The following is a 23,942-nucleotide window of genomic DNA, read 5'->3' as shown; positions in this document are numbered from 1 at the left end:
ATCCGCATCAGGTTCTACCTTTAAGTACAAGCCAACGTACCCCCACTCCATCTTTTCAGGAAGCAAGGAGGTCAAAGACAATAAGGCAGCCACTTGCCTTACTACACTGCCCATCTCCCTCTCTGCAAACTCAGAAGAACACCAAGGAAGCTTGGCTTCTATCTGACTAAGTGTTAGAAAATAGAGATTCAGGTATTTGGAGTCTAGTTCCAGTAGAGTTTCTTGGAATTAATGAAGAAAAGCCTATTTGAGAATTATCATAGTTAAAATATTACTGGGTACTAACTTACCAATAAATGCACTACCTTCATAAGGAACTTAGCATTTTGAGGAAACTAACAAGTCTTGTGTATTTTAAGCCGTGAGCCTTGACTCTGAAGCACCTGGGCTTTCTTGTTTGAGAGCCTCTGTGACCCTGTTTCTAAGATAGTTGGAGAACATTGGTTATCTGATTATCTAGATTTCCAGCTCAAAGCAGATATGAAGGAGCAAGTTTGAAAACAGAAACGGGCCTCTATAAAGCCTGACAGTGATAGACAAAAGAGAAAAACTAATAAGAGTACACATCGACTAAAAAGTGGAAGAGAAGTTTGAGAACCTATGGAGCAGGACAAGGATACTATTCTCTTTGGCATCTGAGGTCACTGCTATGTTGCAGATAGCACCGACGCTCATAACAGCGTTACCGAACCATCAAGAGAAGCTTGTCTTTCTGTTTACGTGATGACACTTAAATGATTCCAAAAGTTCTCATAATGACAGGTGACATTTTTGGGTGAATAGAAGGCTTAATTCTTGTTCTTAATCAGCAGGCATTCCAGTAATGAGGATGAAGAGAAGGTTAAGGGATTGCAGAGGTGTGTAGGGGAGCAAAAGGGCTCATCCAGGTGGAGAGGCATGACAGCAACTTCGAGGAAACATGTCAGAATTGAGAGGAACTGATTGTAAATGCAAGGCGGAAGAGAGAAAAGCTATCCAAAAGAGAGCGTGGCTAATTACTCAAAGATCTCAGGGAAGAGTTTAGACACAGATGCCATCTGATGAAGTGTGCACAAAACGGCAGACTCTCTCATGAGGCTCCCAGTCCTCAATAGAAGACAGTTTACAAAATTCTCCTTCAGCATCTGAATGTGCATTCTTCAGGTGGTCCTTAGTGGGCTTTGCAGGAGCTACTGAGTGCTCACCAGTCTGGCAGCTCCAGGTGATGTCAGAAGGCCGCATTCCCTGGTATTTTTCAAAGGCCTTGCTTAAAGTTTTCAATAAAACCTAGGGAAGAATTGAAAAAGGCAAATCATGTTTGAGAAACTTGGGAAAAGTGACTAATTAATCCTGCCTCTATTTTCATCTTCACTACACCCAAATATGAAACTGAAGGAGTTGGGTGCCAACTGGATGGAGGGCCGGGAGACCACTATCTATTCCTGAGCTGGACACTGTCGGTGCAGTGATATGATACTGCACTCCTGACTGTACCGACTTAGGGTTTCCCTCTCTTTACTAGAAGGGACCTGGAACAAATAGCTCAAGTCTCCAAACTCCGAAAACAGTAGGATTTGATAAATGCTTGGTTACATCATGCAGCTAGGGAGAAGAGAAGAGAAGCCCCTTGGCTTTTCAATACACTGGTAGTTATGATGTTTTTTGAGGTGTTTTAAAAAGAGCTCTCACTTCAGATATGTAATTTACTCTGTTTATAGGATGTTTAAACATAGAAGTATGAATTTAAGCCAGGAAATTATACTTCCTTTGTGAAGGGAATGTCTGTGTCTGAAGATCACAGAAATCCAGGGCTAGGATAAACTTCTCTTCCCATGTTTCAAGGAGAGCAAAGTGACAATGTGTACAGAGCCAGCTGTGTCTACATAGTAAATACTCTCAACAGCGTCTTCTAAGTACCAGCCATTGTGCTAGACATTGTGCCTATCTAGCCCTAGAGAATTTCATCCTCATAAAAATTCAAAATAGCTGTAAATAACTTCATTTTTACATAGGAAGAAACCTAAAGAAGCTAGATAATTTGCCCAACATCAACAGCTAATAAGTGGCAGAGCTGGGATTTCAGCCCAGTCCATCTAGCTCTAATACCCATGCTCCTTCTATGCTCAGGGGTAGAGAGAGGATTTTCTGCTCATAGGTAGATGGCCTCCATTTGTCATACTCCTGAAGTTCTCCAAGCAATTCAAGGGAGGGAAGTCTGGTTCCATATTATATTCCTCTTCTGTATATAACCCCTTGTTAATCAAAAGTATTCAATAAATGATTGTGAATGGATGAATGAATTAATGAATGAGTGAATGCATGGAAGAATCAATCAAAAGATGCAAATTTTGTGAGTGCATTCTGTCCTGCACTTAAGTCTTAGTCTGAATTTGATGGCTGTTCTCAGCCAGCCCTTATCTTCATGCAGTTTATTTCAGAAAGAAGATAAAGTTTCATCCTGTAGTTAGATTTTGAAGGAAAACATTATAAAGGCATAGTTTCCTTATAATCCAATGAAAGTATTTACAAGGTAAGACTATGGCAATAGAGTTCAGGGGAGACTGGAAGAGTTGGGGGTATATTATACAGGAAAAAAACCCCAGAATGGCAGTCAACTATTTTTTTTTCTTGGCCCTTTCTCTAAGGCAGGCTATATCTTATTGCTTTCTCAACGGACAGGGATGCTTCATAAAAGCAGGCAGACCAACTTATTGCAAGACATTTTTAGCTTTTCCTTCCTTCTAACTTTTAGTCATTCTCTCTTTGCAGTTAAAGATAATGTCACTTTTTGCTATTTCTCTGCCATAAATTTCCAGCCATGAGGTATAATGTAAAAACTAGTTACAAAGTTTCATTGTCACTTCTAGAGATGTTAGAAGGCAGATAAAATCTTTGAAAAAGTGTGATTTTTGCCACAATTCTCATCTCCCACTCTTAGGAGTTATACGCCTGGAAAATAATCTATACTTGTTCACTCTTATTTTGAGATTTAAAGAGCTGTTATAAATGAGCAATTGTGGCAAACATACACCTAGATGTAATGAACTTAGAGAGGATGACCACCAGGAATAAGATTATTTGAAATGATTCTACCAATGCAAGTGTCCTGTGTAATATATCTTCTATTTTTTAAGTCAAGATGAATCCTTCATTCAACTTTATTAATTCTATTTTCACAATCATACTTATTTTCATCAAGTGCTTTTATTGAAATTCCAGACACTTAAAGAAGATAAGCCAGGTTTTAGAGCATGATAGCATTTTTTTCTATCTTTATTGACATATAATTGACAAATTTAAATTGTTTTAGGTTGATGTTTTGATACACATATACATTGTGAAATAATCACCACAATCAATGGTGATGACATTTTAAATCAACTCTGTTGAACTGTGATAGATGTGATAGATGTTCGAGGGCTATAAAACACAGACATAAATTCTGTCCCACAGAAATACATGAAATAAAACATACACCTACGCAGTTCTCAAACTTTTAGATTTAAATATAATTTGGAAAGGCGCACACCTCTACTGTTCTAAGGCACTAAGAAAATATTGCTCCGTGTCTTATGGGAGTTAATTCGCGTATTATTAATCCATATAGGGAACATGACCATGGGCAATGTTTTGTTATAACTACAAATACAGCCACTATAATAAGAAGTATTGTGCTGCATGGATCACACTTAGAATCAGCCTCCTCTTCCTCTCCCCTCAGCTCCCCTCCCTACTTCTCCTTCTCCTTCTCTCTGTCTGTTTCTCTGTCTGTCTCTCTCTCCTTTAATTAGCAGTGTTTGCTACGTGATCTCTTTTTTCTTATTTTCCATTCATTTAAATGCTCTAGATATAATAGGGCATGATTTAGAGTAAACTCTGGATGCGGGCATAAAATAAATCAAATAGTCACGATCTTCTAAGTCTCAGGAAAGTGAATAAGGAGGAGAATTTTGAGAGAACTCCAGTAGCCCTGCATCTGTGCAGTAACTCTCCCAGAGCGCTGCCATGGAGAAGAAGGAATCACAGTGCCGGACGTAGATTGGCACTGCCCATCTTGTAGGTTACCAGTGAGACTGAAACATGGGCACTCAGTAAGCAATGCTGAAGTGAATCATATTCTGATGTAAAAGAGATCTTCCCAAGAATAGCAGCATTTATGTGAGGGGCCAATTGGAGTGAGAGATACAGATCCTATTCAATTGAGGGGACAAGAGGATTTCAAGACATAAAAATGAAATATATTCAGTTGAGTGGATATTTAGCTGCCTTCTTTAAGCACTCCCCAGAACTGTTCTTCATATTGTCATGTGAGGAACAAAAATAATTCTGTATTAGTTGTAATAATAACATATAAACATTGCCGTGTGAGAACTTTCATATTTACAGAGTGCTTTCACACATATCAAAATGGATCCCTGGGGACTTCCCTGGTGGCACAGTGGTTGGGAATCCGCCTGCCAATGCAGGGGACACGGGTTCGATCCCTGCTCCGGGAAGATCCCACATGACACGGAGCAACTAGGCCCGTGCGCCACAACTGCTGAGCCTGCGCTCTGGAGCCCGCGAGCCACAGCTGCTGAGCCCATGTGCCACGGCTGCTGAAACCCGCGGGCCTAGAGCCCGTGCTCTGCAACAAGAGAGGCCACTGCAATGAGAAGCGTACGTACTGCAATGAAGAGTAACCCCGGCTCTCTGCAACTAAAGAAAGCCCACGTGCAGGAATGAAGACCCTACACAGCCAAAAATAAAAATTAATTAATTAATTAAAAAGACTTAAAAAAATTAATTTAAAAAAATGGATCCCAATAATATCCCTATGAGATAGAGAAGTTATTTTGTCATATACAAATGATTATATATTTATATATATACATTTAGTCACATATATAGTATATATATACATGCATAGTATATATATTTGCCTATATAGTATATATATTCTTATGTACTGTTGAGAACACAGAAATCATTTCAAGATGATACATATTACTTATGAGATCCAGATTGAGACTTGATATATATTTTCCATTATTGATCAGCATGCAGCAAATTAAACTGAAGTGGTTCAACAGTACAACATTCCAAATATATATTAACGAACCGAAGTATTCAACATAAGAAATGAAATAGTCAGATGTGAAAGCTTGGAGTTCCAGTTTAACTATAACCAGCAAGGATTGGATCTCTTAGTGCATGAACAAAATAACATTATAACATTTAAGGGAGATCACATTTACTGTCAATCACTCCTTGATAGAAACACTCATAGAGGTGCTGCTCAGATATTGGCAAGATACTAGTATAGAACCTTGCATATATTCAACAAATGGGTCCAAAAAAAAATCAGGAAACCAACTGTCAACTTCATCAACATGATTTCCAACCACATCCCTAATTCTTGTTGTCCCAGACTCCAAGCATTGTGTGGGATGGAAGTTCTCACGTATCTCCAAGTTGAAGCTCTATCAAGGGGACATTGGTCATGGTCCTGCCCAGTAGAAAAGAAGTATTCTGGATAACTAGCTGCCTGTGGCTCCTTCTGACCAATGAATGGATGTCTGTACCTGGAGAAGCAACAGTATTATTAATTAATGGTCACCTACATTTACTTGTCCCTAAGATGTATTAAGATAATTTGACAATACCCTAATAATGGTTGTGTGAGAGAGACAAAGCTAAATATCTCATTGGCACTTAAGTTGTGAAAACAGAAGTTAATAAGAGAGACCTTGGAAGTTTTCATCAGTGGATGAATGAGAAGAGAGACAAAAGAGTTCATTTTGTAGCCAGCGTGACCTGCACTGTTCTAAGTCAAGGGGAAAAATAGGAAAAGATTCAATAATCTACATTTTCTTTCTGTCCCCAAGAATTTAGTTATGCATTTATGTGCAGAGATGAGAGACAAGATGTTTAAGGTCTTTAAAAAAAATAAGTTAAGAAAAGATTACCGCACTTAAATAAAGAACTTTCTGGGTTGACTTCATTTCAAAGTAACTGCAGTTCTGTCAATGTTTGAATTTTTGTAACTGGAGTAAAAAATTAAACTCTAGCATTCATTTTGTTCCGTTTCTAGTGAAACTTAATGTGCTGCCATATCAAGTGGTACAACAGCTGTGGATATGTCTCCTGATATCTGTGTGTGTTTTCTTCATGATAATTTTAGTGGTTACTTATATAAAAGCCAGTACTCTCCTTTGCCACCTTTTAACTTATTTTAAATCTATTTCATTGTGTATCTTTATAATCACATGAAATCCTTTAAAGAACAAAATGGTTTGGGATGGATGGATGGATGAATAGGAGGATGACTGGGTGAGTGATGGATGGATGGATAGAAGTCACCCGGGATGAGAGACAATCACAGTCTATTGGAGGTCGGGATAATCTCATAGCTTTGCCATTAGTTAGCAGTATAATTATGTGGTCAAACAAAAACACTTAAATTTCTAGCTTCAGTTTCCTGATATGTAAAATAAAGACCTTAGACTAATGATCACTAGTGTCTGGCTCAGTACAAGAAGATATATGACTGCTTGACTGAAACATGATTCCATTTCCTAACATGTTAGATGCCAACGATGAAAGCTTGGATTTTGGAGGCATCTTGTTGAAACTATCCATCGTTGGCATTTTACAATTATAAAATGTTTTGGCCTCATTACCAATAAGGATTTTCAGTTCAACCTGTGTGACTAATTAGTCCATTCAGTCACAGTAGTTAGACTAAAGATTCATATTAACACAGCTAGAAGCCTAGATTTGCATTGTAAACACCTGTCAGTATTTATTTGGAAGTGGCCAAACCCATTTCAGAAAGGGCTTTGTTCAAAAACAAAACAAACAGAGAGGGAGCACATTCAATCACATGCATATTCTAGTTTCCCTTTCAGCATCTCCACATCACTACCAGCATTCTTTGGAGGTCCTTCACTCCCAAATTCTAATTCATGAGAATCCAAGAGAATAGATATTCCAAATCATCCCTGAAAATTTAAACTTCACTTTAACTTTTTCTTTGGGCAGCTCTCCTATTTGCTTTGGCTAAAAATGGAAATGCGGTATGAGCATAGAGGTCATTAGTAGCTCAAAGAAATATAAGAATTTATCTTTTTTTAAAAAGATAAATTTAACTTCAAGCTTCCTGACACCAGGTTTTTATTTTGCATGTTTACTTTTTTGCATAACTTTGCAAAAATATGTTTTTGTTTCATTAAGCAGGAATTCAGTTCATTTCTTCCTCTCATAATTTCATTTTTCTGTGGCATTATTTCCATATCCCTATCTTCCCCTTAGAGTTTTTCCTATTAGGATGACCACTATCAAATGCATATGAAAATGCATGTTGGAATGAGTAAAATATTTGTGACCTCTTTACATGGTGAGTTTTTCTGTTCAACTCACTTGCACTGTTCTGAAACCATTGCATACATTTTAAACAGTTAGGAAGATTCTGAAGAAAATTGAATGGCTTTCAAGTCTGTCTTTTTCCAAGCAGACAGCTGATTTCTGGTCACTTTTTGTAATAACCTAAGGCATCAATTGAGGAAAAAAAACATTAAAGAAATGTGAAAGCTGGCCGTTGTCAGGGATATTTCAGTTTTGCCCTAAATATTCATGAATACCAATGTTCACACATTCAAATTGGGTAAATGAGTATACAAATGTGTATTTTTTTTTACATCTTTATTGGATTATAATTGCTTAACAATGGTGTGTTAGTTTCTGCTTTATAACAAAATGAATCAGTTATACATATACATATGTTCCCATATCCCCTCCCTCTTGCATCTCCCTCCCACCCTCCCTATCCCACCCCTCCAGGCGGTCACGAAGCACCCAGCTGATCTCCCTGTGCTATGCGGCTGCTTCCCACTAGCTATCTACCATACGTTTGGTAGTATATATAAGTCCATGCCTCTCTACAGCTTCCCCTTCCCCTTCCCCATATCCTCAGGTCCATTCTCTAGTAAGTCTGTGTCTTTATTCCTGTCTTACCCCTATGTTCTTCATGACATTTTTTTCCCTTAAATTCCATATATATGTGTCAGCATACAGTATGTGTCTTTCTCTTTCTGACTTACTTCATTCTGTATGACAGACTCTAGGTCCATCCACCTCATTACAAATAGCTCAATTTCGTTTCTTTTTATGGCTGAGTAATATTCCATTGTATATATGTGCCACATCTTCTTTATCCATTCATCCAATGATGGACACTTAGGTTGTTTCCATCTCCGGGCTATTGTAAATAGGGCTGCTATGAACATTTTGGTACATGACTCTTTTTTTTTTTTTTTTTTTTTCCCACATCTTTATTGGAGTATAATTGCTTTACAATGGTGTGTTAGTTTCTGCTTTATAACAAAGTGAATCAGTTATACATATACATATGTTCCCATATCTCTTCCCTCTTGCATCTCCCTCCCTCCCACCCTCCCTATCCCACCCCTCTAGGTGGTCACAAACCACCTAGCTGATCTCCCTGTGCTATGTGGCTACTTCCCACTAGCTATCTATTTTACGTTTGGTAGTGTATATATGTCCATGCCACTCTCTCACTTTGTCACAGCTTACCCTTCCCCCTCCCCATATCCTCAAGTCCATGCTCTAGTAGGTCTGTGTCTTTATTCCCATCTAACCCCTAGGTTTGTCATGACCTTTTTATTTTTTTTCCTTAGATTCCATATGTATCTGTTAGCATACGGTATTTGTTTTTCTCTTTCTGACTTACTTCACTCTGTATGACAGATTCTAGGTCCATCCACCTCACTACAAATAACTCAATTTCGTTTCTTCTTATGGCTGAGTAATATTCCATTGTATATATGAGCCACATCTTCTTTATCCATTCATCTGTTGATGTACACTTAGGTTGCTTCCATGTCCTGGCTATTGTAAATAGAGCTGCAATGAACATTTTGGTACATGACTCTTTTTGAATTATGGTTTTCTCAGGGTATATGCCCAGTAGTGGGATTTCTGGGTCTTATGGTAGTTCTATTTGTGTTTTTTTTTTTTTTCAAAGCACTTTAAAGGTATACTTTTTTTTTCTGCTTTATAACAAATTTAATCAGTTATACATATACATATGTTCCCATATCCCCTCCCTTTTGCGTCTCCCTCCCACCCTCCCTATCCCACCCCTCCAGGCGGTCACAAAGCACCGAGCTGATCTCCCTGTGCTATGCAGCTGCTTCCCACTAGCTATCTACCTTACGTTTGGTAGTGTATATATGTCCATGCCACTCTTTCACTTTGTCACAGCTTACCCTTCCCCCTCCCCATATCCTCAAGTCCATTCTCTAGTAGGTCTGTGTCTTTATTCCTGTCTTACCCCTATGTTCTTCATGACATTTTTTTTTCTTAAATTCCATATATATGTGTCAGCATACAGTATTTGTCTTTCTCTTTCTGACTTACTTCACTCTGTATGACAGACTCTAGGTCCATCCACCTCATTACAAATAGCTCAATTTCATTTCTTTTTATGGCTGAGTAATATTCCATTGTATATATGTGCCACATCTTCTTTACCCATTCATCTGATGATGGACACTTAGGTTGTTTCCATCTCCGGGCTATTGTAAATAGGGCTGCTATGAACATTTTGGTACATGTCTCTTTTTGAATTATGGTTTTCTCAGGGTATATGCCCAGTAGTGGGATTGCTGGGTCATATGGTAGTTCTATTGGTAGTTTTTTAAGGAACCTCCATACTGTTCTCCATAGTGGCTGTACCAATTCACATTCCCACCAGCAGTGCAAGAGTGTTCCCTTTTCTCCACACCCTCTCCAGCATTTATTGTTTCTAGATTTTTTGATGATGGCCATTCTGACTGGTGTGAGATGATATCTCATTGTAGTTTTGATTTGCATTTCTCTAATGATTAAAGATGTTGAGCATCCTTTCATGTGTTTGTTGGCAGTCTGTATATCTTCTGTGGAGAAATGTCTATTTAGGTCTTCTGCCCATTTTTGGATTGGGTTGTTTGTATTTTTGTTATTGAGCTGCATGAGCTGCTTCTAAATTTTGGAGATTAATCCTTTGTCAGTTGCTTCATTTGCAAATATTTTCTCCCATTCTAAGGGTTGTCTTTTGGTCTTGTTTATGGTTTCCTTTGCTGTGCAAAAGCTTTTAAGTTTCATTAGGTCCCATGTGTTTATTTTTGTTTTTATTTCCATTTCTCTAGGAGGTGGGTCAAAAAGGATCTTGCTGTGATTTATGTCATAGAGTGTTCTGCCTATGTTTTCCTCTAGGAGTTTGTTAGTGTCTGGCCTTACATTTAGGTCTTTAATCCATTTTGAGCTTATTTTTGTGTATGGTGTTAGGGAGTGATCTAATCTCATACTTTTACATGTCCCTGTCCAGTTTTCCCAGCACCACTTATTGAAGAGACTGTCCTTTCTCCACTGTACATTCCTGCCTCCTTTATCAAAGATAAGGTGACCATATGTGCGTGGGTTTATCTCTGGGCTTTCTATCCTGTTCCATTGATCTATATTTCTGTTTTTGTGCCAGTACCATACTGTCTTGATTACTGTAGCTTTGTAGTATAGTCTGAAGTCAGGGAGCCTGATTCCTCCAGCTCCATTTTTCGTTCTCAAGATTGCTTTGGCTATTCGGAGTCTTGTGTTTCCATACAAATTGTGAAATTTTTTGTTCTAGTTCTGTGAAAAATGCCAGTGGTAGTTTGATAGGGATTGCATTGAATCTGTAGATTGCTTTGGGTAATAGAGTCATTTTCACAATGTTGATTCTTCCAATCCAAGAACATGGTATATCTCTCGATCTATTTGTATCATCTTTAATTTCTTTCATCAGTGTCTTATAATATTCTGCATACAGGTCTTTTGTCTCCTTAGGTAGGTTTATTCCTAGATATTTTATTCTTTTTGTTGCAATGGTAAATGGGAGTGTTTTCTTGATTTCACTTTCAGATTTTTCATCATTAGTATATAGGAATGCCAGAGATTTCTGTGCATTAATTTTGTATCCTGCTACTTTACCAAATTCATTGATTAGCTCTAGTAGTTTTCTGGTGGCATCTTTAGGATTCTCTATGTATAGTATCATGTCATCTGCAAACAGTGACTGCTTTACTTCTTCTTTTCCGATTTGGATTCCTTTTATTTCCTTTTCTTCTCTGATTGCTGTGGCTAAAACTTCCAAAACTCTGTTGAATAAGAGTGGTGAGAGTGGGCAACCTTGTCTTGTTCCTGATCTTAGTGGAAATGGTTTCAGTTTTTCACCATTGAGGACGATGCTGGCTGTGGGTTTGTCATATATGGCCTTTATTATGTTGAGGAAAGTTCCCTCTGTGCCTACTTTCTGGAGGGTTTTTATCATAAATGGGTGTTGAATTTTGTTGAAAGCTTTCTCTGCATCTATTGATGATCATATGGTTTTTCTCCTTCAATTTGTTAATATGGTGCATCACGTTGATTGATTTGTGTATATTGAAGAATCCTTGCCTTCCTGGAATAAACCCCACTTGATCATGGTGTATGATCCTTTATTTATTTATTTATTTTTACTTTTTATTTTTATTTTTTTTGCTTTATAACAAATTTAATCAGTCATACATATACATATGTTCCCATATCCCCTCCCTTTTGCGTCTCCCTCCCACCCTCCCTATCCCACCCATCCAGGCGGTCACAAAGTGGGTATTTTTTTTTGAGCAGGCACTTAACTGTAACACTCAGAATAATAGCATCTCCACCTGCATTCTGCATAAGTGTGTCGTTGGTGAATATTTAATGAAGTAGTAGATATGGGAGCACTGTTAAATTTCAATCAAAATAAGCTATTAGAATTTATTTTGTTATTTGTATTAATGAGTGATGTGTTCTTCTGCTTTAGAATAGAATGGGCACAATAAGTTATTTGCAGGTAGGAATCACGATTTGTGCCTTGTTAGGTAGTGACCATATTTTGTGCCCACCAGAAAATGCTATGGATAGATGAGTGACTCATTTGTTGGTGACTAATTGATCTTCATATTCTTTGTTACTCATGTGCTGGAGCTAAAATTCATCCTTCATGTATTGGATCTCAGTTTATTATTTTTATTTTTATTAGATTAGTGAGCATGGGACTGATATCTTTATGTGGCATCTGCTACTCAGAGAAACAAATGACAAATAAGAACCAAAAGCTTCACTGAGACAATGGAAACTACCATAGAATCTATGCAAAGTCTCTAAATTCCTTCTACATTTTTAATAGGATTAACTAAAATTACCAAGTTGACATATTTGTTTAGTGATTTGGTTTGATCAAATTGACCCACTGTTGGGGAATTCTATATATGTATTACAGTTGGGTTATTTTTTTGCAGTTTTTCCTTTTGGTGAAAATTGTGACTTCCCTACCTCCTAGAAACTTCTTGCCCCATAAGTTATCAGTGCAATGGTTCAGACGTAGCTTGAGGAATTTGTGTCACTAATTGTGAATCCTGGTATTTTTCTTTTTTCAAGAAAACACATCTAGCAATAAATCTGATAAGGAAGACTATCAGATTCAGTGCTGAAAGGCAGACATCAATGTTCTCTCCCTTCCAGAGCAGCTTCATGTAGACAAAAGTATCAGAACAAGTGTCCGTCAATTAGCCAAACATATCACATGTCAGCTAGCACCATCCTCAGTCCATCAGTTGTCTCAGTCAGCTCAGTATAAATGTCCATCACAGCAGTGAGAGATTAGGCTAAATACTGTTACATGAGTGAGCACCATTGCTTGAGACAATTGTTTTTTTTTTACATTGTATTTGGATGTATAGCTGGATAGACTGTCGCTGTTTTAGAAACAAAGTTTCAATCGAAATTTTAGAGTAAATCAAGAATTTCTTTGTGGGCATCAAATTCATAATGGACATCCTTTTGCACAGTTGGAATATGTTCTTTTTCTCACAAAGCAGATTTTCGCTGGTAGAGTTTTCTTGTGGGTCTTTTCATCAGAATTTACCGCTCTTTAGCAAAGCTGTTTACCATGAGGAATAAGGTCTAGGAATGCTAGTCTTAGCAAGGATATAATATTACAGACTAAGTTTATCTATCCTCTCATCCTGTCTTTTTAGCACACAGATATGCAATTGTGCTATATTCAAAAAAGTGAATATGCAGCAAATTCTACCATTAAAGGTGGTGGTGGGGAAAAAGGCTCTCTGTAGAGCAAAAATACAAAGAACAAAAATACATCAGTGTTTCTCTACTTTCTAACCCACCAAGTGGTCTCTGCCTAATAACCCTGGACATTAAAAAAACTGGTCTAACTTCTTACTGTACATTAAGGACATCCTTTCTCCCCCATTCTGATTAAATTTTCCTACCCTATACAGGTTGGTGTTTATCCATATAACACGTGAATTAAGTTTTGATGCCTTTATTTCCTGAATTGTGTGCAAATCATTTTTTTCCCCTAAAGGTAAGGAGACCTAAGCAGTTTCAGTAGACATTCTGAACAAGAACAGATGTTTGCCATGAAAATGTCCACACCACTGTGAATTAGGGAAGATCAGCATGCACTTTGACCTGTGAGTGGTTGAATGCACAGTTAGGGACCCTTATCTAAATGGACGGTTATGTAAAGCTAATGCTTTTGCTCGATCACTGTTGTGTCTCCTTCAGAATGTTGTCTCTTCTGAAAAAGGTTATAAACATCAGAGAAAAGTATACTGAAGAATAGAATTGATTAATGTGACATATTTGAGTTTCTTCAACAGCATGTCATAGGGAGGCAGTTCCAAACACGGTGAATTAAATTTAAATTACACAGCCTTGGCTAGAAAATTGTTTTGTTAATTTAGCCTCTGAAATGAAGTGAAATTTGATTTTTCTCCCTATACTTGAGCCACTTCCTGATTTTCCATACAGTGACGATTTCTATCAAGGCATTTTTCCCCAAGACTATTGCTGGATTTTAATTTCTGAGAGAAAAATATGAAAACAATGTGTATTCATTTTATCAGGAAAAGTGCATTAAAAACTAAAATATAGATGTACAATAGGGTCGAATTTGTACAGTGATATTTTTCCTACTGTAAAAGGCTATAGGAGGTACTGTTCATTGTATGACATCTTTTGTTATTTTAGGTACTGTGTTTTGTGAAAGATAACACTGAGAACATTCTCTAACACTTTCTGTTTTCTGTGGAATTGTTCGGAAAGGCTGTTGAATTTAAAAATTAGGTCAACTTTTAAAACAAAATGTAACTTTGCAGCCTAAATAACTTAGTCTGCATGAAACACTACACAGAGTTACACATTTCTAGTCCGTGAATTTCTTTTAGGAAGCAACCTTTATTATTTATATTCGATGTTTGACTTCTAATTCAGAATTTGAACCTAGGCAGCAAAAGATGGAAACTTAGTTCAACAAAGTACCAATAGAGCTACTGTATTTTTATATAAAAGCTAACATGAGATCTAAAGTTGAGAATAATTCACATGTACAACTTCCAGTTTAATGTGTAAAATTATATTATTTATAAATATAGTGCAAAAATATTAAATTGGTGTTCCATTTGTGAAACAATAATGTTGGTAATATACCACAACTTTTATAACTATTTAAAATGTGGTCCTATTCTAGGTACTTTTCATGGACTAAGTTAATCTTTACAACAACGGTGACTATGCTCTCCATTCTTTTCAGATGAGAAAAACAAGGTACAGAACAGTTTTTAAGCTTTTAGAGCAGAGTTTCTCAACTTCTGCACTATTGTCATTTGGGTCAGATCATTCTTTGTAGTGGGAAGGCTGTCACGTACGTTTTAGGATTTTTTAGCAGCATCTGTGGTGTCCACTCTTTAGATGCCAATAGTAGCTCACCCACTCCCACCTCAACCCAGCTGAGACAACTAAAATGTCTCCAGACGTTTCCAGATGTCTTCCCAGGTAGAGGAGGGGAAGAGGGGGCAACATCACTGCCAGGGTGAGAAGAACTAGATTAAAGAACTTACCCACGTCCTCCTCCCCCTCCTCCTCCAAGAACAAAAATTCCTCAAGGAAAATGAGAAATTCTCTTGTAACCATGAAATTAATTTTTTAAAATATCCACTGTGGTTTTCAAAAAAAGGTAGCTTTCCACTTGAAGTTGGCTTTTAAAAAACAGATTATCAGCTCTGGGGCGAATTGGAACAATTGACCTGCCAGACCTCATAATCCAATAACTTGTTATTATCAAGTCAGTTTGGACGTTATCCTGCAAGATGTGCTCGTGCCAGAAAGAGGATGGATTCTTGCCTTTTAAAGCTCACGGTACTGAACGATACCTACGTGACTGTCACACCAATTGCTAGTGGCTCTCACTGGCATTAACAGTTACAATTCCAGGAAAACTGGTATTTGAACTTCTTTTAAAATGATGGCAGCAAAATAAATGAATTCAGTCTCCCAACTGTGTTAGAGGAATTAAGAGCAGAATAACATGAAACCATCTCAAAATACTATTAAATGCTTGCATTTATTTAAAGTTACATTGAGAAGCACTAGCATCTGGACAAATTCTTTATTCTTGATTAATTAAAGACGTTGTACTTGAAACATTTTTGAGCCTAATTTTGCCACAAATGCGCATCATCCCTTGTCTCCACTTTTCAAAATAATGCGATTCTCTTAACATTTATATATTTATACTTTACCCTCTGACTATTAGACACTCCCTTAATAAAAGTATATCATATCATATATCTGATTTTTCTTTAAGACCTGTATTACTGTAATTCTACTTTTAAATAAGGACTTTATCAGTGTTGCAGTTCTGAGTATCATCTAGACAATTATAATCTCCTTAATCCTTAGCCGAGGTAATGAGATATTTTCCTTCTTGTACCTTGAATTCTCTCTGTATTACCTTAGCATTAGCCAAACCTGATGCAAACCTTCACAGTTTCCATGCAATATCTGTGCTGAGTTTATTGTTGCTTATAAGCAGCAGTAAAGAACAACCTTTGCTGCTTGTAAACGTGTTGATTATGTGACTAACTGCTAGGTTTTACACACTCTGCTTTTTATTACAGTGATGGTTATCTATCTTCTTTGCTGTAAGTGCAGTGAAGCAACTAGAATGTCAAAAAGAAAACTGTCACCTCTATCCTATTTGCTGTAAAATATCATCCCCCCAATACACTCTTCATTTATTCTAAAACCTTAATGATGGAAAGGACAATGGGGAAACATTACCTGCTATCTGAATATTACAAAGATGAGAACTTTGTAATGAGTGTGAAAGCTCAACACAAATTTTAAAAAGTAGCTTCAATGGACTATATTTGCTTCCCTTTTTGCATCAGTGAAAGATATTCTTGGTTTAATCTGTGTTTCCTAATAAAGACAAGCTATATCTCAAAGATACATCAAATTCTACCTGGTCATGAATATAAAAGGTTATATAGTTGTTCTGCTTTTAGGAAGCCGAGCACAAGTACTGCATAAAGCCTACTGATGCAGACCTTGTAGCACTCCAGGGCTGTAATAAATTTCAAATCATCTGTTTCTGCCAGGCTGTTTTAAACCTCTGTCTGCTCCTGTGCGCAGCTTCCCTGTGCAGTTAAATGGACGGGTATCTACAAGTTGGCTGCCACCACTTCCATATCCTCATGTAAAATAAGCTAGAATCAAGTTTTCACAAATATGCCAATTCTTCTGTGAGGGATCTAAAATAAGCTGAAGGATGTAAGCTCTGTGTCCTCGGGAAGGGAAATAATTGAATTTGGTTTCTCGATCTGTCAGGTAAACACAGGTGCTGTTTTGCTAGTGCACGAGACAAGATGAAAAGATCTGGTAGGTCCCTTTAAATTAATCTACTGCATGTGTTTCTTTTACAGACCACAGATGACATCCTTGTGGCCTCAGCAGAGTGTCCCAGCGATGACGAGGACATTGACCCCTGTGAGCCGAGCTCAGGTGGGTTAGGTTAGTCGACTTTTTTTCTTACTTTCTTTGCTTTACTGTAAATCTTTGCTGCATGCTGTAGTCCCTAGAAGATCTTTGCATTTATGTCTAGAAGTCCACCCTATGAAAAAATGCCTCATTGTGAGATAAGAGCTCCTACTTTTTACGTGGTTACATTTCCCCACATTTATTGAAAAAATAATTTTTAAAACAAAACCCACCAAGATTATGTATTTCAGAAAAAGCAGTGGGGGACAGCACACAAGGCTGGTACCTTATTGTTCACATTCCATTAGCTCACGATATAATTTTCAGTATAACCATATACGGGGATCTTTCTTGGGTCACCCATAATAAAATTATAAAGTTTAAAAATTGCATTGCATGGACTTCCCTGGTGGCGCAGTGGTTGAGAGTCGCCTGCCGATGCAGGGGACACGGGTTCGTGCCCGGTTCCGGGAAGATCCCACATGCCGTGGAGCGGCTGGGCCCGTGAGCCATGGCCGTTGAGCCTGCGCGTCTAGAGCCTGTGCTCCGCAATGGGAGAGGCCACAACAGTGAGAGGCCCGCGTACCTCAAAAAAAAAAAAAAAATTGCATTGCATTTTGGAAAATTCTTTGACCTTTCTACTGACAGAAAGTCCCCACCACTCACTCTGCCAGCAAATTATCTTAAGTGATAAATTTCTGAATTTCAGAAGTAAGAGTATTACGGCAATAGTAAAACAAACAGCAGGTACAGTCAGTCCTTGATTCATTTAATAGAGAAATGTTTGAGTCTTCCAGTGTCTCCCTAAAATTCAAGTTGATGTGTTTTAACTCTAGGTGATGCATAGTTTCTTCTTCTTTGTGATGTGGTGTGACTAACACATCAATACTGCTTTCCTGCAGCCCTGTACCATCAAGCAGTGGCTGTGGACCCTGAAAATGAACGGTTCAAAGCCTGGGTTTGATTCCAAATATTCGTAATACCAAGTATTAGGGTCATTTCCATTAGTTTCCTTTGTAAGCAGTGTTTCTTGAAATTCAGTAATTGTCTTGTTTAGGTTAACAAAACCATTGAGGTAGATATGGACTAACCACTATTGGATAACTCATGACTGCTGTAGATGTCACCTATAACCACAGGAGAACTTCATGTCACAGTAAAATAACTAATCTTGTGAAGAATATCATTTTAATCTACTCGTTCTGATATTTGGATAAAAAATGGTTCAGGATGCATATCTTACATCTCCTTTTGAATATCACTTCCACCCCTGTCCCCCCCCCCCGATTATAGCCACTTACTCTCAGCACTTAGAGCAGCTACTGAGTGCCCATGAGGAGCAGAAGCTCTGCTGCCATCTCTCAGCAGGAGAAGGTTTGGGAGGTCCATCCTGGTTGTCTTCTCGTGTTTCTTTCTCTCACCTCCACCCCACATATCAAAATTCTCAGCCTCCAGAACCATCTTTCATACACAGCTATTAGAAGGTGATCTGATATAATCTGATGATCATCCATTCGATTCCTCCAGTTTCTTGATCTCTACACCATTCCCTTTTGGTTGTCTAGACAGATGTGGTCCCTTCATGATACCATCCTGGACCACTTTGTCAAAATCCTGATTTTTTTTTCATTGGTATTCTCCTTCTCTCTTGTGTTAGTCAAAAAGGAAGAAAAAAAAAAAAGTTACTGCTTTTTTGTCCATGACATCAGTCCGTCTATTTACCTTCTCCCTCCCTCAAATTCCTCCTTTCCCCATTTCTCCTATTCTCACGTGCCCAGCCATGACTGTCTTTTTTGTAGCTTCTCTAAGATCTTCCAGCATGGATCATTCATAAATGAAGTCTGGTGTTTGTTATACGTTGATATGTGTGTGTGTCTATATTTGTATTTATATTTGCTTTTGTTTTCCTAGTTAGCATAAGAGCAGTTGATGCTTTTTCAGTTTTTTTCCGCTCTATTAACACAATGCTGAAAGCAATATAGCTTCTTACTAATTATAGTACTGGCTGGTTTTCCTCTGGGCTGAATCGTTCTTTTGCTGTCTGAGTGGAGGCTATCATCCTCTTTATATAGAGTGCTCACTTTGAGTACCTAGTAGCTCCAGTGTAAGAAGTCTAATTGCACTTAAAATTGTCACTTTTTTTTCCTTCTTGAGCACAGTTAAATGATCCAGTTCTTCTAACCATTGCTTCTAGGTCTTACTAACCATTCCTTATAGACTAGTTTAATGTCTCTCCCTTTCCCTGGGGATGCCGGCCCTAAGCACAGAATGGTGTGGGTGGGGAAAGAGGAGAAAAAGAAAGAGAAAGATTACTTTTTTTTTTTTTTTTTTTTTTTACCATTTTGACATCCTCCTCTTCTTTTTATTCACCTGGCTTTGTTAAATATTATAACACCATGGAAAGTGAGGAGTAGCTTGTTAATAACCACATGCCAGATATCCTTTCTGCCTCTTTTCTTTACTAATTTATCACTTATCTGAAAGAATCGTGTTTACTTTTCTGTTTGTTATTTGTTTATTAACATATAGCTTGCATCCCCGCCATGCAAGAAGAACAGCTCCCTGAAGCAGGAACTCTGTTTGTGTTGTTCCACACAAGATATGTTGCATGAATTTTAATTTTGTTCCACAGCCCCAAAGTCTGCTGTCTGATAAACAAGACACAGCAGCTACTGACCCCATCTGATGAAAGCTACAACACTCTTGTACCAAGGCTAGTTTAACTTCTCATCCTCAGTGTTTCTTTCTTTCCTAACTCTCTAGTTTTCAATTCGTCAATTCCTCTTAAGGCTTAAACTTCAGATTCTGTTGCTTTAGTGGCTTCTTCCACTGTAGGCTTTTCTTGTGATCTTACCTCCCCTAGATGGTATCTTGATAGTGTAGTCCATGAATGGTTTCCCTCTCTATATTACATTCTGTAAGCGTGATCTCTTTTCTACATTGGATTTTTCTATCCAATTCCCTATAATTTTTTTCATGCCCATCTTAATAATTCATGCAGTGTTGCTCTTTTGGCATAATTGGCTCTGTTTGTGTGACAACTTCCTGTGAAATTCTTAGTTCATGTGATTTTTTTTTCCTATTTTCCAACTGCTTTTTTTTTGCAGTTGAGGAGTCGTTTTTGTTATCCTCTTATAATCTGAATATTGTTTTCTTCTAGGATAGCCCTCCTCTAGGTCTTTGTTTCTTAATGTACTATGTACTTGTTCTCTTAAATAGCTTTTTTCATACTTGCTTTGGGTCTTGAACACAAATATAAAATAACATGATCAAAAATTGCAGTCGCTGATGTTACTAGACTTTGTATACTGTTAGATATATCTCGATAAAAATCATGATAGATATCAGCAGGTTGTATTTTGGGAAACTGACTTTTTAGGAAAGTAATATATTGGGTTAAATATTTAGAACTGGATGTGCCTACTATACACTTTTGCTACTCCTTAAGCAAGTGAAAGCAGATATTTTTGTAAAGAGATGCATAATTACTTTTACAGGTAGATTGCCCAAATCTTCTGTGTATTTCACACTAATGTCTCTCAGTCTCCCTGAATATTTACATATGAAGTTTCTCTAATCACCGTGACCCAAAACTCTTCCAAAAATGATTTCTTCTTCTCTGAAAATGTGCTATGCTTATCACTTAGGTTCTTTCCTAAGGCTATTAATGAATCAAACAGGAAAAATCTGGCATCTTCTTGAACACAAGTAAATTAATACCTTTTATGAAGTGCTTGATAAATTTGAATTGCCATGTAATTCCACCCAGATCTCTTAACGAAGAGGGACATTATATATTTGGTGGATTGTCAGTTTCACCATTGACTGAATAGTGTTGAGAACTATTGTGCACCCACTGCTCTGTTAAACTCTGGGAGAAAAAAATAGAAACTGCACCGTCAGTTCCATTTTACAAAAGGACATCTTTCATTCTACCCCAGATGCTTTTTCAGCTGTTCTTTATGATGAACAGGTTCTTTATCTTTGACATTAAAATATCACCTGCTTTTCAGGTTGTTACAAGAATAAAACTAATATATGTAAGACATCTACTGCAATGCCTGGCATAAAGTAGAGCATAAATGGTGGCTTTTCTTTTTCCTAATTCAGTTATATAAAAAAGAATATTTTCCCTTTTACATAATGCTGTTACTTTTTCCTGGGTGAACATTGGTGGGCAAACACACACTGTCCTGTGTGGTTAGCATCAGATGACAATTTCACATTGGTATAAACAGTGTTTTAGAATATGAGAGGGTGGCTGGTCAATTCAGGAGGTCTAATTGAACCCCAACTCTTAGTCGACAGGTGGAAATCAGAAACAGCCATTGGTAACTAGGTCACAGGTCAACCTTGCCCTAAAGCGCCTGGTTTTAGCTGCCTGGACGTGTGACAAAGTGGATGACTTTTCCTTCACACTTTTTCTCAGAAACACTTGCTCCTCTGTGCTTTTCCCTCAGCCTAGAGACATGGTTGTTAGATTAAATGAATTAATGTATGGAAAGCATGTTATAGAACAAGGCCTTGCTCATGATAAGTGCTACCTGAGTGTTTGCTATTATTACTATGTGTATTATATAAATATACATATTTTCCAAGACTTCTTTTTCCACAGGAGCATAAGTTTTTGTAAGACAGACTGCTTTGATTTATTAATAAATTGACAAAATGGCAACAGTACAAACCACTGAAGTTCCACAGTGACCCTTAATCATGTCAGTACATCTTGATTTTGAGGCCTTCTTCTAAATAGATTCTTTTCTCAAAACTCCTGAAGAAATTTGAAAAGGTGTTTTGTATGTTGATATCTGAGACCTAAATGGAGATAGTGACCCTCTTTGGTGTGAGAACTTCTGATGCAAAAGTAGTTTGTCATTTGTTACAAAGAGAACAGGATCAGCTTCTTGTTTCCTGGGAGCCCTATTTAGGAAGGACAATTTCCTCTTAGATGTATAATGCTTGGAATAATATGTCTGTTCTCTTTGTGTATGTGTGTGGGCAGGTGGTAGCTAATAGGATATTGGGCCACTCTCAAATCAGTTAATCCTCTGTCAAAGGAGAAAAAGAAAATCTCTATTAAATAATTTAAAAACTGGGGCTTCCCTGGTGGCGCAGTGGTCGAGAGTCCACCTGCCGATGCAGGGGACACGGGTTCGTTCCCCAGTCCGGGAAGATCCCACATGCCGCGGAGTGGCTGGGCCCGTGAGCCATGGCCACCGAGCCTGCACGTCTGGAGCCTGTGCTCCGCAACGGGAGAGGCCACAACAGTGAGAGGCCCGCGTACCACACACACACAAAAAATTTTTTAAATTAAAAAACTGGTGTAATTATAGGAGAAGAAAAGGAATGTCATTTGGGGGGCAAGCTCTTAAACATTAGTTGAACCAATGGGGATGAGGTCATCGGTACAGCCCCTCAAAAAATACTGTTGGTTGCTGTCAGTTGATCAGGGTTCAGGTTACATGAGTAATGATAGATCACAATAACAACTAATATTCAGTGAAGATCTGTTCTGTGTTCATCATTGTTCTTAGTACTTTGTAAACATTATTCTATTTCATTATTTGGCCAAACAAATATTTTCATAGCTAAGGAGATTCGGAGAGATTAAGTTACTTTTTGTAATGTGAGAGAGAGAATATGCTCTCTAGTTTAGGAAAAGTGGGGTTTTAATTTCTTGGAATGCAGAAGGTTGTTCTTTTAGAATTCAGGCACCTCACAAATATAAGATTAATTTTTTAAATGTTCATTTAAATAATTTCCATGGCTGGCATAAATTTAAATTTGATGGGGAAAGGTCCATTACATGTACTACTATTCATTAGGCTAAATTTGCTGCAATTACTGTGCAATTTCATGTGGTTTTCCAGTGTGCTATTTTGAGAAAAGATCAAAGGATTTCTATTGAACTGATCCCATTAACCACATTAGGAATAAAGATATGTATATTGAACCAGGTGCATCTTTTTATTAAATAAGTAATCACAGTCATTTAAAGGAATATATTACTTATTAGATCATATTTTTAGAGCCTGATTAGAAGATAATTTTGTGCTACATTTAAATTTGGGGTATTTATTATGTAATTATTCAAAAGCGAGTTTAATTAGCCTGTAATAGCCAACACATCGCTGTTAACATGGGGAGTTTTGAGGTGCAGCCAGCAAAACAGCAGTAATGAGTGCTCCATTTTTGGAAACACCTAGAGCATCTCCTGAGCAGAGTCAGACCAGAGTCAGTGGCGAGGGCCTAGCTAATCATGTAGGTGCAGGACAGGGCATCTGGAGTTTGGGCTCTGATGGGCTAGGTGGCTTTCAGTGTGTGACATGCTGGTGGAAGAACTGCTTTTTTCCATATTAATTCTCCAGACAACTGGAATAAAAATGTTTGGTTAAAATGGAAGAAAGACATTAGACATCATTTGCACTTTTTCCCCTGTTTTTCTGAGAACAGTAATGTCAAAAGAAAAATTACATTGGACAAAATTAAACAGACAAGGGAGATCTATTCAAGAGGATTGCAGTAGAAGGAGCCCAAAATTCAATCCGAGCTCAATTCACTGTGAAAAACAAAACAAACCAAAACTGGAAAGTTTTTAAGAGCCGGGGTGGAGGGATCATAGACCATAGACCTTCTGTGTTGGCTGATTGGCTTCACCCAAAGGAAGAATAAACCCTTTCCTTCAAATATCTTCAAGACTGAAGGTGGCTTTATGAGTTGGAGTAACATGTACCCCCTCAAGGTAGGCTCCTATTTTCCCCACAGAAATTGGAAGATGGGGAGCTATCTTCCTTGAAGGTTATATTTCAAAGTGAGGGCTCCTAGGTCCTTGAGAAAAATAGTCCTGGGTTATAACACTGAAACGAAGCTTTAAAAATATTTACACATCAAAGGTAGAGAAGGAATTTGGATTTACCAGTTTTCTAAAGTAAATGCTCTAAGGAAAGGGAGGCCAGGGCCCTAGAGGCAGGAAGAAGCCTGTCTAAAGTTTGCCCAAGCCTAAGGTCTTGGTCAGTGAAGGCAATTCCACCTTTTCAGGCAACTGATTTCCTTTACCAAAATTAGTTCCTACCAGGAGA

At 37.7% G+C, this 23,942-nt stretch overlaps 1 protein-coding gene across 39 annotated transcripts in view; it reads left to right on the top strand.

Annotated features, from left to right (window-relative positions):
• NRXN1 (neurexin 1) overlaps positions 1-23,942 on the top strand; it is a gene marked incomplete at both ends in the record, with an annotated part of 1,125,847 nt that overhangs the window by 1,086,276 nt on the left and 15,629 nt on the right. For 24 of the 39 annotated variants that reach the window (XM_082643222.1, XM_082643205.1, XM_082643199.1 and 21 more), the window contains one exon: positions 16,809-16,896. In XM_082643222.1, the coding sequence (XP_082499348.1) occupies positions 16,809-16,896 (88 nt within the window). The remainder of the gene's footprint in view (positions 1-16,808; positions 16,897-23,942) is intronic. The other 15 variants (XM_082643223.1, XM_082643212.1, XM_082643207.1 and 12 more) reach the window with 1 other exon arrangement.

This window comes from Mesoplodon mirus, assembly GCF_964341445.2.
Source record: "Mesoplodon mirus genome assembly, chromosome: 14".
In the NCBI taxonomy this organism is placed as follows: Eukaryota; Metazoa; Chordata; class Mammalia; order Artiodactyla; family Ziphiidae; genus Mesoplodon; species Mesoplodon mirus.
Note: the sequence above shows the minus strand (reverse complement) of the source record. Positions and strands in the feature narration are given on the sequence as shown.